General features: G+C 42.4%; 1 protein-coding gene across 1 annotated transcript in view; it reads right to left on the reverse strand.

Annotated features, from left to right (window-relative positions):
- LOC122805996 (extracellular calcium-sensing receptor-like) overlaps nucleotides 1-17,963 on the reverse strand; it is a 221,952-nt gene that overhangs the window by 154,812 nt on the left and 49,177 nt on the right. The window contains exon 4 of the mRNA XM_044076237.1: nucleotides 5,805-6,032. Coding sequence (XP_043932172.1) covers nucleotides 5,805-6,032 — 228 coding nt within the window. The remainder of the gene's footprint in view (nucleotides 1-5,804; nucleotides 6,033-17,963) is intronic.

Genomic DNA, 17,963 nt, shown 5'->3' on the forward strand with positions numbered 1-17,963 from the left:
TTTGTTACTGTCTGTGGATTACCTGTGTACACACATCTATTACCATACCATACCTTTCCACTGTACAGGTTCTGGCAGGGTGTACGGCTGGTTGGCCCTTAATCTTGCTGTGTGTTACATTGACCTGTGTCTATCTGGCAATTCGCTGGCGTGTCATGTGAGACCTTCTTGATTCTATAGGGACCTGATCCCGTAATTGTGACGTGCTTCCACTGGCCATATATTTCTCTGTCGTCTGGGATCTGTATGTAACCAGACCTTTCAGGACACTTTCTATTGTTGTTCTTTTTTGGTTACATATATGAGTACTTTGGTATGTTGTGCTATTATTGTGTGTGGAGCATTTCTCCACGGGCCACTGCTGACACTGGACATATATCCAGCTAGCCTAGCCCGGTCAACAAGTGTGAGCCAACAAAACACAATTCGTACGGTGGCACCTTCTGACAAGTGGGTCGGGTTACAGATGCATAACCGTCGTCAATCCCTACTACTAACACACACGTTATTCTATCCACATTCTATGTTTGTCTTATCACATAGCATGTGTTTCTCACTATCTGTACCGGTACTTTGCATGGCATTGTCCGATTCCATACTTTCAGAGGCTGACAGTTGTGAGACATGTATAACTAATGTGGAGGACACAGCATTAACTTTCCCTGCTGTGTGCAGATCACACACGCACAGGCGCACTTGCATTTCCTAATTGTGGGTTACGCGCAGGCGCACATGCATATCCGTATTCTGGTTACATATGTTTACTGGGTCTGTGTGGTTATGAGGTCTGTATTAGTTATGACTGTTCCGGTAACATATCTCTGATCCAGTTGACGGACGTGTGTGGAACACACTTTCACCTTTACACATGTAACTGTCTTTGTGGCATGGACACATTACGTACACATTCACATTTATATGTTCTATAGTCGTAATTCAAATTGGACTGCATTCACGTTTGCCGGTTGCAGTGACCACTACACGTTAGCTGTTCTGTCTCATTTATATGCATACCCATGGTACTTAGATACATTAACATACCCCCCAACCCCACCCCCCCCCGCACTCACGTACGTCACAGGCATCCATTCTCCTGCTGGGAAAAGTGCGGTACTACATGTTACACATTCCTTATTCCCTACCACTCATGGCCCAGGATGCATATGTCATGACCGCAGGGATATTCGGATCACGGGGGCTTATAGCCCCAACGCATACAGGCCTTCAATTGTCAGGGTGTTCCTGTGTTGCTTTGGGTTGGTTTTGTCCGCCTAGTGTACGGAACTGCCCTGACCATGTACAAATGTCAGACGGGGTCACATGGGCACGGTTTGTCCGTGTCTATGATACCATACCCCCCCCCATTATTCCTACCCATGCGCGCTGATTGGCCGGCGTGCCCGTTGTAGATCGTGTTATAGTAATTGCACACGGTCTGGTCGACCGGACCTAGTTCCATTACTATACCTCGGTATTCATAACCTGTCTCGCTATGTTACATGGGTCTGACATTGCGTGACAGCTTTAACTGAGCCACAGACATGTCCGTTGCTTACTTTGGGGCAGTCCCGCTCTGCTACACACATTTAACATGGCGGAACAGGTTGGACAGCACAGCAACGGGGACATCGGGCTCTCCGTCGTTGTTTTGTATTGAATTGCTATGTTGACTTTGTTTCACATAGCGAGACAGTGTCGACATTGGCAACGGACATCTCGCGCAGTACGTCCGCACCGCCGTGGGTGCCGTATGTCTGCGGATGGGCGGCGGACAATGCTGTGCCATTATGTCTGGCAATATATAGTTTCTTTCCCTAGATGATATGGCATGCTAGCAATGACCCACGTCTGGGTGTGGGTACTGCTGTATTTACCCACGGTTGCCTTTGTGTGGTCCCTCGGGCATTGGCCTCGGGACCGCACCACGTCTACCGTGGGTATATCCAGCATTACCCACATCCAGGCATGGGTTATTGCTATGGTATTCCGTGTGTACGGACATGTGTTTTTGGACAACCTACAATAGCTTCTGCTATTGGCATACAATGCTGTGGGTGGTGCCGGTTATCATACATATGCCATGTTCTGCGTTTGTCCCATTCACACTTGTCTATCCCCTGTCCTCATTCGTACGTGGATATTTATGTGGCACATGATTGAACTATGTATTACCTGCAGGTATGCTGTGTACAGTGCACATATGTCACGGTTGGTTACAGTGTATCTGTGTACCTACCTCTGTGATACTGAGGACTACCACACATCCTTCTCAGCATTACATGTGTATGTCCATACTATTGTTCAGTGGCCTGTGGGGGGTTGTCGGAGCTATGGTTACACATGTCCCTGTTTGTGCACGCATCATGGTGGTCTTTGACCAGCCTCCGTTGCTATCGTGGGATGGACGGTGGTGTTGGTGTGTGTTTGGGTTGTGTTTCTACTGCCGATACATCAGTGGGGGGTGAGGTTGGCACGTGTTCCTCTTTGCAGGGGGCCCCATCCTGGACATTTGTGTCCTGCATCGACACTTGGCACGTGCCATATGTCCTGTGATATTCCCACAGTCGTGTATGCCTTCCTGCATTACTACTGTGTGTTACTGGCAGTTTGTATCTGGTACGCATGGCTATTATGTTGGATGGCTTAGGCTATTCCCATGCTATGACATACCCATTCATCCGGGCATATACGTGTTATTCAATCCTTTGCATTGGCCGTGGGTGTTTGGCCATACGGCACCACTATTATCTACGTGTGATCTCCCACCTTCACCTTCTGTGCATGTGGCAGCCTGTTGGGGTGTCCTGCTTGGTGGGCGGATGTTCCGCCCTATGTCTTGTGTTTGACATGTCTGCATAGCTAATCATCGGTACAGTGGCTGCACATACTGCTTTGTCCAGATGTGTACAGTTATGGACACCGTGGCGTGTGAACACCTATGGGGTTACGACAGGTCCGTACCACATGCGGGATGTACGCATTCTGCCGACACATTCACATGCGGCCATTTGGATATTGGTACCTGAGGTGGGTTGTTGACATGTGGGGTACATATTTGCACGCGTGGCACTACCTAGGACAATACTTCATACTACATTTGGGGTATACCCATTGTGTGTAGGTGTGCAGCTGCGCAAGGCTGCTAGTTGGATTGGGTGGACGGTCGTACATGGGTGCGGGTTACATGCTATGACGGGGCTGTTGTGTATTACATTTGCATGCATGGGTTCTGCTTCTGGATATTCCGCTTCGGCATACGCCATCCTATGTGTATGTGACGGGTACGTTGCTGGGTCTAGCACATGTTGCTATGCACATGTTTGTTTGTGTTTAGGGTATCTAGTTTCTTTCTGGTTGTTATATGGACACGGCTGCCCAGCTGTGTACTCTCACTACTACTGTGGCACTGCTGGTGACCATGCCCATGGGGCTACTCGTGTGTAGGTGCGGCGCGCTGACATGCTGCTGCACACCTTCACTGGGTATGCCTGTTGACAGTGCATTGCGTGACGGACACGGTATTACATGTATCCTTTGTTCCTTGGATGGGTACAATTTGGACTTCGTGGATTAATGCTTGGTTCTCCGTTTTGTGTGGACGGGTACTATGTTGCAGACTCTGCATACGTTTCATTATCCACGGACACTGGTTGGTGCGGTTACTATTGCGGGTGGCCTGTGACAGTCAGCACTTTAGGTTGCTCCTTGCCTGCCGGCTTGGCCACGCCTACGGGCGCATCCTACTTGGGCTCGCGCACGTGCTCTCTGCACGTGGTTGTGGTTGCGGCGCACACTCATTACTATGCATGTGGCGCTGCTACGCCGGTTATACACTGCACTGCTGGTGCAAGCCTTACCCCGGCCTTGCGCCGAGCTTCATGAATCCGGGGGAATGTCAAGTATACAATAGAATGAACATAGATCACACAGGCTAGGTTAGCTGAAATGTACTAGCATGAAAATACATTATCTTAAGCACATAGCATATTGAGATGAAAGGACATGACAGAAGACACAACGACTCAGAGTTTAGTTAAGACTCTGAAGTTATACAAGGTAGGAGGAAAATAAACTCACAAAAATTATTCAAAAGCATACCAGAACAGAAAGTGTGCAGGAATTGTAGCTAACTGTAATTTGTAATGATACCACCCAAGATTTGTTCTATACCTAAAAAATGTAATAACATGTATCGCATGGTATTCTTCTGCCTGAAATTTGCATGTCCTTTTTGCATTTGTGTGGGTTTTCTGCAGGTACTCCATTTTTTTCCAACCACCCAAAGACATGCAGTAGATACATTTATATTCTCTATACTGCACATAAATGTGTGTGTGTGTGTGTGTGTGTGTGTGTGTGTGTGTGTGTGTGTGTAGCAGCACAAGGTGTGCAAGCTTGTGTGCATGTGTGCGTGTGTGTCTGTGTGTGTGTCTGTGTGTATGACAGTGTGTGTTCTGCAATGCACTGGTACACTGTTTGCAAGTTTCATTTTCTTGTGTCATTAGATGTTGGGATAGACTCCAAAAATTCTACAACATTTTAAGGGATAAATGAGGTTATCAGAAACATGGATGACTAGATGGATGGATGGAGAGAAGATATGAAAACAATTGTGCATTATCATATGCATGATATGTGACTATAAACTAAAATTATTCTAGTGAAACTTATTTAATGAGTGATCCAAATAAAAGAATTCATGCATAGATGATGTAGGTTAAAATTATATTTAGAAGACTTTTTGATACAGGGAAATGTTAGTTGTAATGTTGAGTAGTACACCAAAATTAACAATTTTAACACACAAAAATCAAGGCTTCCTCCAAGCATATATGGTAATGTTCTGCTTTTGTTCAAGTTTTATACAATTGAATGAACTTCAATCTGAATCATGAAGATATCTAATAAAATGGCTTTTTATGAAATTTTATGAATCATCAATTATTATTGTTGCATTGCATGTTGGGGAGGGGTCGTTGGGTAAATTTTGTAGTTTATTTCTTTTTTCAATTATGTGGCAAGCGCCTTTGTTTTATGTTTGTTGTAATGTTTATACTTTGTTGACTGAAAAATTGTATATTTCTCAGTAATTATGTCGAAAAGAAATATCGTTAATTGTGTGGCAAAGACAGAAATAAGTTTGCATATGCATATATAAAAATGCAGCATTTAACAGATAGACATTTACATGTGTACATGAACATTTAATATCTATATACTTCCTGAACATTTAAGATCTGTATACTTCCAACTAAACATTTTAATAAAAATCACACTGGTATCATATAACCCAGGAAACAGGTTTGAATAGATATTTTTTATTTATTGTATTTATTATTTATTTATTCTTTGTTAACCAGGCTAGTCCCATTAGGCTAGTTGTCTCTTTCCAAGGGAGACCAGAGGTGGTATCTTTACTACTAGGGAAACTGATCAGGGTGCCGGGAACTTCCCCAACTCTCTTTGATAGGTGCCATGGGATCTTTTAGATCCATTGAGCTACCACAACTCAGGCAGATGGGACATCAGTTTAACATCTCATCCAAAGAGTGACACACTAAGGAATTCAGAAACCCCCTCCCCGACCCCTTATGCTGCATTGCAGTGTCATCAATCCATTTTCCTGATGTAGGATTAAAACCCACAACCTTCTGCACAAAGGTGAGTATGCTGCCTATTGCACCATTGACAATGCTGACACAGAGACAGACAATAAAGTAAGAAGAAAGGAAAGAGACAAACAACTAAAATATATGTTTACAAGAAGTAAAAATAAAAAAAAAATGGCAGATTAATTAAAATACTTGGTTGAATTGTTCACTCCATAATATGTCTTGTTCGTTGATACTGAGCTCTGGGTTTCCTTGCACTTTATTTTCAAAGCTGCCAACTTTGAAGTATTTACTTGATCCATCTGGGAGGAAGCAGAAGTTAAGGATGTCATATCGTGCTGGAGGGTCACCATTCTTGTCAAAATACATCTCTTCACCAGCACTGTTTTCAAACTGGACATTTTTAGCATAATGAAGTGACTAAAGAAAGGAAACAATGAAGAAAAACCTAAGACAGAAAGACTATTAGAGTACAATATACCATATATGTGTTGCTGTGCATGTATGTGAATTTGTGAGTTTGTATATATATATATATATATATATATATATATATATATATATATATATATATATATATTTTTTTTTTTTTTTTTATACAATAAAAATATTGCATCCCTCCTAGTTGGGTGAAAGCCAAGTCATTAAATGTAATTTTGTTCAATTCTGTCACAAATGAGATCCACAGATAAACCTCAGTCAGTTGTCTGATTCCTAAATGTATTAATACAACAGATATTTTCTAAAATAAAATAAAGGAAATGTAAAGATTATGGTTCACAAATTATTCACCTTAACTACCTCATTTGACCAAACACTATGGTTCTGCCACTAGCAAAACCTAAATGTTTCTGCCAGTGGAATTCCATTCCCATGGCTGATGCTTATTTTATGACCTCAGTATGACCCTGATTTCCACTTTTCCAAGAAAAAAATAGCTAATAAATCCCAATTTTGGACTTTGAATATTGAAACAAGGGATTTGCATGGAATTTGGCATTCTAGACCAGAATGTTCACTCACCACACCTTTATTTCTTCTTAAATGTACTGCTTATTATACGGCTGTAACACCTGCAGAAGTTGTGCTGCCAAAGTATTTGTTCTTTTTAATATATTTTTAAGCACTACCACTAGCCAAGCAGTATGCTTTAGTCGGGAATCTTTTTAAATTTGGTAAGCTTACTATAGCAGAATCGTGTTTGCGAATCTGTTTCTGTTAAGAGCATACTCCTTATTTCACTGTTTCTTTTACTCCAAATTATTCTGTCAAGTAGCTCACCACATTCACATTCTTTGCCTCAGCTCTTCCACTCAATAACATATGAATCTATAGTCTTTGTAAGAATTTTTCGCTTTGTAAAGATCGAATGTCTCATAAATTCCAAGTTCTTTTGGGTTTGGCAGTAATTACAGAACAGATTAAGGTGCTGTCATCAGGAAAAGGAAACAAGTTAAATATGTATTAATTCTGGTTTAAGCACTTGGGCTTTCAGGCCAGTTATTTTACATTAAGAGGGTTCGTGGTCTGCACTCTTGTGGGAGGAGAGGCTGGACTCTGCCCTTCTGAGCTGGGAATTTCTGGTTAAAGGCTTATAGTGCATGGATATCTGAACTGCTTCTTACTGAAGTTGGTGCACCTTGTTTGCTGTGGCATAGACTGGATTCGGGCCTGCTGGATCTAGCTTTGTTTGTGTAACTTGAGCACTAATCCAGGCATTCTCTAAAGTATTCAATTGTATTTATTACTGATTAGTAGTAAATTGAATAAAGTGTAGCTATCATTCTAAGTCTTTTGGATTAAGCACTTGGGCTTCAGACCAGTTGTTTTACATTAGGAAGGTTTGTGGCATGCACTGTGGTGGCAGGACAGGTAGCTTTCATCCTTCTAAGTTGGAAACTGCTGATTGAGAGCCTAGTGTCTGTTATTCTTAAAGTGTATTAGTTCTGGTTTAAGCACTTGGGCTTCAGGCCAGTTATTTTACATTAAGAAGGTTTGTGGTCTGCACTCTTGTGGGAGAAGAGGCTGGACTCTGCCCTTCTGAGCTGGGAATTTCTGGTTAAAGGTTTATAGTGCATGAATATTTGAACTGTATCTTACTGAAATTGGTACACCTTGTTTGCTGAAGCATAGACTAGATCCAGGCCTGCTGAATCTAGCTTTGTTTATATGCTTGTTGTTTGTTTGCTTGTTATTTCCCTGGAACGCTAATTCCACCTAATACATGGCTTATCAGTGCTTCTGTGGATCACTAGTGATATCTGCATTGCTTACTGTACTTATTTCCTTGTTTCACTTGAAAGAAAGTTACTGTTTGTCGTTTTTGCATTTAAGTTACCTGTAACACATTGCACTTAAGTTACCTGGCACTTGCTCACTAAAGCAATTATATAAGTCAGCACTAAAAATTAAAAGCACTACACCCTCACTCCCCACTGGCCCTTGTTTTCAATTATAAAGGAATTCCCAATATTATTCTAGCATGTCCAAAGGTCAGTTGTCAATCTCCTCTCCGGTCCAGCTGGTGAATCTGGGAATCTTGAGGCAATGCTAGAACTGCCTCATGTACACAGACAACCCTCTCCTCCTCCCAACAAATTCCAACACATGTGAGAGATGCAACCATATAGCCAAACTGGAGGCTAAGCTCTCTCAACTCAGTACTGGCATAACCAGTCAGGAGGAGAAGGAAACCACACTCACTACAATTCCAGTCTCACATAGACCTACCACGACAGCAAACCAAACACATAATCACACAAAAACATACTCGGAGGCTCTAAATAAAGATCTGCCTAAGCAGCAGAGACCTCCAAAGCAGACACCCAAGCAACTGCTACCCCAAAACAAAACACGTGCAACACATATCTCACAAAGCCAGTGTGCCAAACAGTCACAGCTCTTAAGACTAAACAACGCACCTGATACACTTGTAACAGGTGACTCTATCGTCAGGCACACTGACGTCCTGCTCACCAGGCTGAACAAGGAGAGGGTCATGGTGAGCAGCCTGTTGGGTGCTAGGATCCGCCACATAACACAAGCACTCAGGTCATCATTGTCCATGCTGGTGTGAATGACCTGAGACGTACCTCCCTGGACTACATGAAAAGAGACATAGAGGAGCTCTCTGAGTATGTAGTCCAGGCTGGTATGACCCTGACCTTGAGTAGCATCTTACCCTCACCAAGAATGATGCCACAATATGAAGACAAGATGATCAATTTCAACAATTGGCTTAAGTACTGGTGTCATTCAAAGGGGATCCAATGCCTGTCAGCTTGGGATGACATGCTCGACAAGCCACGATGCTTCGCTAGGGACGGCTTGCACCTGTCACCCCTGGGCTTTCGGATATTGGCAAAGGCTCTTGCTACCCCCATAGTGCCTTTTTTAGGCAAGGCTCAAAAGACAAACCCACCTCCATAGGTATCACAAGGGATAAGAAACTAAGAGTAATGCTACTCAACGCCATAAGTCTAAACCTCAATATGCATGCACTCAAAACTCTCCTTAGCATGGAGAACATCAATATCTGTGCAGTAACAGAAACCTGGTTCAGGGCTCCCGAGAGCATTGGACCGAACCACAAAAGGAGGGGGAGTATCGATATTCATCAAAGATACCCACGCCTCCAGGTTGGTGGCAAAGCACGAAGCATCAGAGACAATCCATGTGCAACTAACAGTGGGTAAAATTGCCTTCCAGTTTATAGCCTGCTACAGACCACCCTCCCAAACCCAGGAACCCCACTCAGCCTTCCTGAGAACACTGGAAAATATGAAGGTCTCTCCAAACACCATTATATTGGGCGACTTCAACTACCCAAACATAGACTGGGAGCATTACTCTAGCTCCAACACCCTAGCCCAAAGGTTCCTAGAATTTATAAACTCAAATGCTATGGAACAACTTGTTACCATTCCCACAAGAGGGGAAAACATACTGGACCTGATCATCACCAACATGAGGACTCTATGCTCCAGACCAGAAGTGTATCCCTCACTGGTAAGATCAGACCATAAACTAATCTCACTGGATATTCACATCCCGACCCCACCCCTTGCCCAGAAAACCACAATGAAAAATTTCTCTATAGCAAATTTCACACTCCTCAAAACTGAGGTGGAATCCTTCAAAGCCCCCGGGCCTGTGGAAAATACAGCCCAGACCACAGAATCCTTTATAAACGCATTCTATGAACACCTTTAGGAGTGCATGGATCATGCGATCCCAAATAAAACCAAGAACCAATCCTCCAAAGGCAGACGTCCTGTCTGGTGGACCCTAGCCATAAACAAACTATACAATAGAAGGAGGAAGCTACTAAATGATAGAGCAAAATCCCAAAAAGGGAAGTCATCACTGATCAGTATTAGCAAAAAACTATGGGCACTCATAAAATTGTCTAAGGCCAGCTTCGAGAGAAAAATTGCACAGGACACTAAGGATAATCACAAGGCTTTCTTTAGTTATGTTAGGAACCTGGGTGGTAATTCCCAGATATGCTCAGAATTAGTCCAAAATGACAAAAAATACACCGAACCCACAGACATTGCCAACATCCTAGCTGACAGGTTCAGCACAAACTTCTCCACCCCCTTCCCACCAAAAGGGCAAATATCTATCCCAGCAGAGTGCTACCCCCCTGACATCTCAGATGCTCAGGTAAGAGCCGCCCTCTCCAAAGCAAAAAACACAGCATCAATGGGACCAGATGGTGTCCCAGGCTGCATCCTACATGAACTCCAAGAAGAGCTAAACCCAAACATAAAACTATTGTTCAATCTCAGCCTTACTACAGGATATGTGCCCAAAGAGTGGCGCACAGCAACAGTGGTCCCTCTACGGAAGGGTGGTGCTCAACGGATCCTGGAAACTATCACCCCATAAGCCTGACTAGCTTGGTCTGCAAAGCTATGGAAAGGATCATCATGGACATCATAAATAAAGATATTTGGGACCTACAGACACTGGATCCTACCCAGTTCGGCTTTGTTAAGGGCAGATCCTGCCTCTTAAACCTGGTTGATTTCTTTGAAACAGTCACCAAGGCCATTGACGAGGGTAAGGTGGTCCACAGAGCCTTCCTGGACCTCGCAAAAGCCTTTGATACAATACCCCACTCGGACATTATAGATCAGCTCACCAGCTTAAATATAAACCCCTATGTCACTAGATGGATTGCAAACTGGCTCAAGGACAGAACCCAAATGGTTAGAATTGCTGCAGCCATGTCAGACTCCAAACCACTTACAAATGGTGTCCCACAAGGCTCAGTCCTGGGACCGCTCTTGTTCGGTATATATTTCTCAGAGGTACAGGCCTACATGGAAGGACTGTGGCTGACCAAGTTCGCAGATGACTGCAAACTGGGTGCTATAATCGACTATCCAGCCGACACAAGCATCCTCCAAAAGGGCCTCAATGAAACAGACAACTGGTGCCAGAGCCATGGCCTCAAGCTAAATGCCAAAAAGTGTATAGTCATCCCCTTTGGCAAAAACAAAGTGCTCACAAATTACCACATAGGTGGTAATCCATTAAGTACAGAAGAAGTAATTAGTGACCTGGGGACCCAAGTTGACAGCAATCTCTCATTTGACAACCATGTGGCCAAAGTGGTTAGAAAAACATTTTATATAGCCCACCTAATCATGAAGGGATTCACATCTAGATCAGGGGAGGTCATCGTGCCTCTTTACTCATCCCTCATCAGGCCCATAAATGAGTACAATGTCCCTTTTGGGATGTACCTTACCAGACACTTGCAGCAACTGGAAAGACCCCAAAAGTACCTCACCAAGAGGATCACAGGGCTCAAACAGATGCCATATGCTGCCCGGTTAAAGAAACTCCAGCTCTACTCAGTGGCATACCACCTGTTCAGAGGCAATCTGTGCCTGATATATAAAGCCATGTCCAACCCGGAATTAATGGACATGCTGCACCTCAGAAAATCCAAATCCCATCGAGCTACGCGCTCGAGAGACTTGAACCTCTGCACTGAAATATTAGGACATGCTGGAGGGACAGATTCATATCCCAGAGGCTCCCTTCACTCTGGAATAAAATCCCAGTCCAGGTTAGGCAGAGTCCCTCATTGACTCTCTTCAAGAGGAATCTTGATGAGTGGATGGGAGATCGTAGGTTTACCCCGGGTATCACCTCTGTGTCACTGTTAAACAGAGGCACAGTAATACTAACCTCGAAAAAGGGCATAGCAAAATAAATTTAAAATGGGTGGCAAAAGCCAAACACATTCTGGCTAGGCTTATAAATGCCCTAGGGCAGATAGCCTAGTATGAACCTATGAACCTTTAAAACATCTTCTGCAGCAACATGCAAGAATGAAGCACATTGACATTTTTCAGACTTTTCAACTAAACGACCTGCAATGAGGAATAAATCACTTTTCTTTATCAAAAGTTTTCAGTGTTCAGCAAAATTACCTTGCAAGGAAAGAAATCCTACAGGCTGCAGTAGGGCTAAATTTTCACCAAATTATACTTCAGGACAAGTCAGACCTCCCTTTCTAGTAAGATCTACAAGGAGTAGTGGGTTAATGGTGAAAAGCAGCAATGTTGAGATGGATCCATGTGGTACTCAAAAGGGCAGGAAGTGGCTGAATTAACGTCAGATCTTGCCAAGTGGAAAAGTCCTGAAATTTAGCAAAGCAGGCCAGGACAATAGAATAGAGACCACGGTAAGACCAAAACCATTCCAGCAGGACATTTACACCATATGTGTTGAAAGATGCAGACAGATCAGCAAAGATTAAGAAAGAGTAATCACAATTAGTAGAACAGTCTCAGCATTATGAGTCAGATTGGCTAAATTGTTGCAGTCATTCGGGGGTGGGCTCTAAATGTGTCAGCATAGCGTGTTTGGCAGTCCAGCCTTTTTTGCTATGGCAAAACCTGTTATTCTAATCAACTTTCTTCATTTGCAAGAGCATTATTTAAGTTCTCCCTATTTTTGGGCCTTTCCCCTTTTGCCTTCCCATTATTTGTGACTCTGTCTAGATTTCTTGCTCTAAGAGGTTTAGAGGTATGCTTTAGTATCGTTCATGCCTTCATACCCATTGGAAACTAGTGGTGGTGGTGGTGGTGTGTGTGTGTGTGTGTGTGTGTGTGTGTGTGTGTGTGTGTGTGTGTGTGTGTGTGTGTGTGTGTGTGTGTGTGTGTGTGTGTGTGTGTGTGTGTGTGTGTATATATATATATATATATATATATATATATATATATATATATATATATATATATATATTTTTTTTTTTTTGTCAAAGACCATATCACCTCCGAGTAGATTACTAGGGTTCCACAAACAAAATAACTCATTGAACTTAAAACCCTTGATAGGGAAATTATCAGTTCATAGCCTGTTATAGGACACCTTCCATGTCCTCTGATGATCACCTATGATTTCTCAGTATAATTTCTTTTAGCACTTTAAGTGCCCCATGGTTCATCCTACAGCATGAATGAGTGCCATTGTCCATTGCTGTCTTTACCATTCTCTCTCCTTTCACCACAGGACTATCTCTAATTTGGGCTGTGACTGATGCAGAACATAAAAGCATCCTTAGTAACACTACCATCAGTTTCAGCCAGGATTTTTCCTTTTTTTATTTTTATTTTTTTGCCTATCCCACTTCTCCCATGAACTACCTGTAAGATCTGTGGGGGTGGCATGCAGTGGTAGTATGTGGTGTATTGTCTTGTCTCCTTGACAACTTAGCGAGTGTCCAGCACTTTAACCCTCTTTGGACAGTGTCCTTCTCTACGTCCCTAGTGATCAGTGTGAAGAACACTCAGGCAAGCACCCCCCCCAGGGATGGGAGCCCCCACCCCACGCCTGCCACTGATCACCTAAGCCATTGTTAGAGCTTTATTCTTCCAGGCCAGATGCTGGCTTAAAATGTATCAATATAAATTATGATCTCCCTGTGAAAATAATTCCATGATTTAGGAATGCTTTAACTACTCATCAATATTGGAATACCTGCACATACAGTATAGGGTATGCTGAGTATTTCTTGAACGTGTTGAAAAAAAAACACTCGAGAGCAAATTGTAAGTAAACCTGGCAGAGGATACAATATTCTTGACCTGATTCTCACCAATATAGCTGCCTCCTGGTATCCCCTTCCTTAATGAAGTCTGACTACAGACATCACTGGGGATTCATTCACCTTCAAAGTTTTAAAAGTCTGTATGGGAAATACCTCTGACTTCAACTATCACAAGCATGTGAGCCACATTATACATTATGATTTCCTTGTGATTTCATGAACCCCAGCTTGGACAAAGCAGCTAGCCTCGCTAAGGAGTTCTATGCTCTTTTACATAAATGCATATAAATACTGTGGGAAGCTCAACCATAAACTGAATCACTAGTGGTCCATCAAAGTTTATAAGTTTTACAACAAAAGAAAGAACCTTCTTAAATTATACAGCAGATTTAAAACCTCTCACATAAAGGACAGCACTCTAGTTTAAGCATATCTCCCCCTATCCTAGCCTGGTTTTCCAACTACCTTACAGATAGACAACAAGCAAACAGATGGCAACAATTCCTGTCTCCTTTCCTCAATATCTGTACTGGCATCCCACAAGGGTCCATACTAGGTCCACTGCTCTTCAGCATTTTCATTAATGATTTCCATAACAGCATACGCCATGCTAATGTCATCCAATATGCAGATGACTCCACCATCATTTGCATGGGCAAGTCTACTTCAGAACTACTTACACTCACACAAAATGCCTTCACCTCCACTGAAACCTGGATGTAAAATAACAATTTAGCCCTAAATGCTAATAAAACCAAACATATGTTGTTCACCCCCCAAAAAACAACACCCGTAGCCAAAAATGAATTTACCATCAACTCACTCAATAACACCTGCCTCAAAGTAGACCCATATTCCAAACTTCTAGGGGTCATCATAGATGAACACCTAACTTTTGACCAGCATATTAACACAAACATCAAAAAAAAAAAAAAAAACATCAGAAACTAGGCATCCTGTACAGGCACAAACACTTCCTCACCTATGCAGCAAAACTGTCCCTTGCCTCTTCCTTTCTATTTCCATCTTTGCTCTATGGTGCACCTCTCCTTACTAATCGACAATCCTCGCTTAAATCCAAACTGGACTCATTCTACAATAAAATCACAAAATTTGAAACCAGCACCAAACACTCCTCCCACCACTGTGTATCACTCCAACATCTAAACTGTCTAGACCTTCCCCAACATCTAACATACCTGCAACTAACCACAGCTCATAAGCTAATCTTTAAGCCTTCTATCTGTCCTGCCCTCTCCTCTCTGTTCACCATGTATCACCCAAACAGACCTCTGCGATCAGTCAATCAGATACCAAAACCTAATCTTTCTGCTGGTCAAATGCGTTACCCATATACTATAGCAAAACTATGGAACACTCTCCCTCCTTCAATTAGGTCTGCTAGCAACCCTGAATGCTTTAAGACTTCGCTGAAACAACACCTGTTCTCCCATTGGCTATGTACATATACCAGCACTAATATAAAAAAACAATATTCCAAGCCTTCCTACTTTTCCTCCCCATCTCACTTACGGCTCACACTCCTCACATGTACATTCAGTGATTCCAACTTACTAAGTCCAACATGTGCCACCCGTCACAAATAATCTGCTATATCAGTTACCTACCATATCTTATATTCATTCTTGATGCCTATATAGCAATAGCTCTAAGGTTATACCTTACTTTCAGGATCTTTAATCTGCTACTCTCCAAAACGACAATACTGTATTGTTCATGCATTTGCTATTATCCCATGTCATCAACTGTATTCTTGTTTGGCTTGCATACTTAATACTAGTTATATAGATGTTAGATTGTATCTATTTTATTGTATTACCTATTCTGTAATGTGTTCTATACCATCGCTGCTTGATTTCTATATTTTGATTCTGTGGCTTTATTATGTTTGTTTTTGGAGCTTTTTTCACTTGGCCTCTACTGAAAATGGGCTCACCCTGGCCCAGTAGACCACCTGGTAAACAAATGCAAATAAATAAATAAATAAAGATGGGGATTATGCTTTTAGTTATGTGACTGTTTTCTGTAATAACTGTGATGTGAATACTCTTTCACCCTTTTGGATCTGAAGAAGTCATGAGAGTTTAAAGGACAAAAGCCCTTGACCACAAATGACTTAAAATTTATTTTTTAGTAGGTTCATAGGTGTATACTAGGCTAACAGTCACTCGGGTCCTTATAAGCCTACATGTGCAATCCAAATGTGACCCACAAATTTGGTTTATATAGCTGTTGATTTAATGACTGCCTCTGTCCATCAGACATAGGAGCCAGACCAGGGGTAAATTTCTGATTACCCATCCACTGGTCAAACTTGCACTTAAAAAGGGATAGGAAGGAACTCTGCTTTACATGGATGGAGATTCTGTTCCAGATAATATGAATTATCTGAGAAACACATCTGTCTGTCCAATATGTCCTATTTATGTCACAAGCAAAATGTAGGTCTCGTAGCTTTGATTCTGTTTGTTTTGTGGATGTGTAAATATTCATCAAAACAGAGTCCAGGGATGCCCTCTATGCTAGGCAAAGATCACCTCCCAGAAGTGTGTATGATACTAAGTAAAAAGACAGGACTTTGATGTGATCAGCATAAGACATTGTGTTTACTCCCTGTATTCCTTTTGTAATGAACCTTTTTTGGACACTCCAGTTACTGCATGTGTCTGGTCAGGTACATACCAAAGGGGGCATCATACAATATGATGAGTCTGATGAGGAGCTCTCTGGAGCTAGATGCCCTGTACTTGCTTATAAGTTGAGCATGATAGCAGTTTTTCTTACTACCTTGGATACATGCTGGTTGAGGGCTAGTTACTGTCTGCATGACCTCCCAACTCCCTTTCTACTTAATCAACTTTTAAAGATGTTTTATTGATGAAATACTTACTTGGGGTGATAGCCTTCTCAAAAGGTACTATAATGCATCTCTTGGTACTGACTTTTAAGCCATGGCTTTGGCACCAAGTGTTTGTCTCTATTAGACCTTGCTGAAGGGTGTTCTCATCTTGGAGAGATTCAGTGACTTCTCCCAGTTTGCAATCATTTGCAAAATTGGTCAGCTAAAGGCCTTTGACATTGGCTTTGACATCTAAGAAGTAGATGCCAAAGGGAGTGGGCCCAGTACAGAGTCCAGGGGACTCCACTGTGAACCAGCCTCTTTGTGGAGGGGGTCTCATCGATTCTAACCTCCTGGGTCCTATAAATGAGCCAACTAGCTATCCAGCAGGTTATAAAGGGGTTTATACCTAGTACCATAAGTTTGTTGACAATGCCCGAGTGGGGTATTGAATCAAATGCTTAAGCCAGATCTAGGTAGGCAGTATGCACTGTTTTCCTCTCATCATTTGCCTTAGTAACCTTTTCAAAGAAGTCCACCAGATTCAGTAAGCATGACCTTCCTTTGACAAAGCCAAACTGGGATGAATCCAGGATCTGGAGGCCTCCATGTCCTTGTTGATTATGTCCATGAGAATTATTTTCATGACTTTGCAAATAAGACTAGTCAGACTAATGAGTCTGTAGTTTCCAGGATCTGTTGAAGGTTCTCCCTTATGAATGGGAATGACCTCTGCAGTCCTCCATCCATGTGGCACAAAGCCAGTTTTAAGATTATAGATAAATAATGATGCCAGGGGTGCTGATAAGTTATATTTCAGACAATTCAGGAGGCATCCTGGGATGTTATCAGGAGCCACTGAGGTCATGTTCTTGGCTTTAGAGATTGCAGCCAATACATGCTCCCTAGTTATAGCTGGAGGGGTTATGTTTGAGGGTATTTTTGAGGGGATGGTTGGGGGTGACTGGGGAGATTTGGAATTAAATTTGTCCACTGACAGGTTTGTTATATTGCCAGGCTCAGTGAATGTGGCACCACTAACCACCAGTTCAACACATTGCTGTGTGTTGCCTGTGAGGTTTCTGACATAACTGTAGAAGGCCTTATGATTATCTTTCACCTGAGAGACTATCTTAACCTCAAAATTGACTTTGCTTGACTTAAATTAGCCCTCTTAATTGCCTATTTACTTTGATGAGCAAGTCTCTGTCTTTATGGGCATTACCCTTCCAGATTTTTATCATTTTTTTCCTTTTGTTGTATATCCTGTTTAATTTTGGATGCCACCAAGGTGGTTTGTTTCTGGGGTCTGGGCTTACTTCTCATAGGTACAGCAGCCTCAATGCAGCCATTGACATGGTTGTACAGAGCTTCTGAGAGCAATTCAGCATAGGCTGCTGTGTTCTATAGGTTTTGA

This window comes from Protopterus annectens, chromosome 7.part0 (genome assembly GCF_019279795.1).
Source record: "Protopterus annectens isolate FY-2018-M chromosome 7.part0, PAN1.0, whole genome shotgun sequence".
NCBI lineage: Eukaryota > Metazoa > Chordata > Ceratodontiformes > Protopteridae > Protopterus > Protopterus annectens.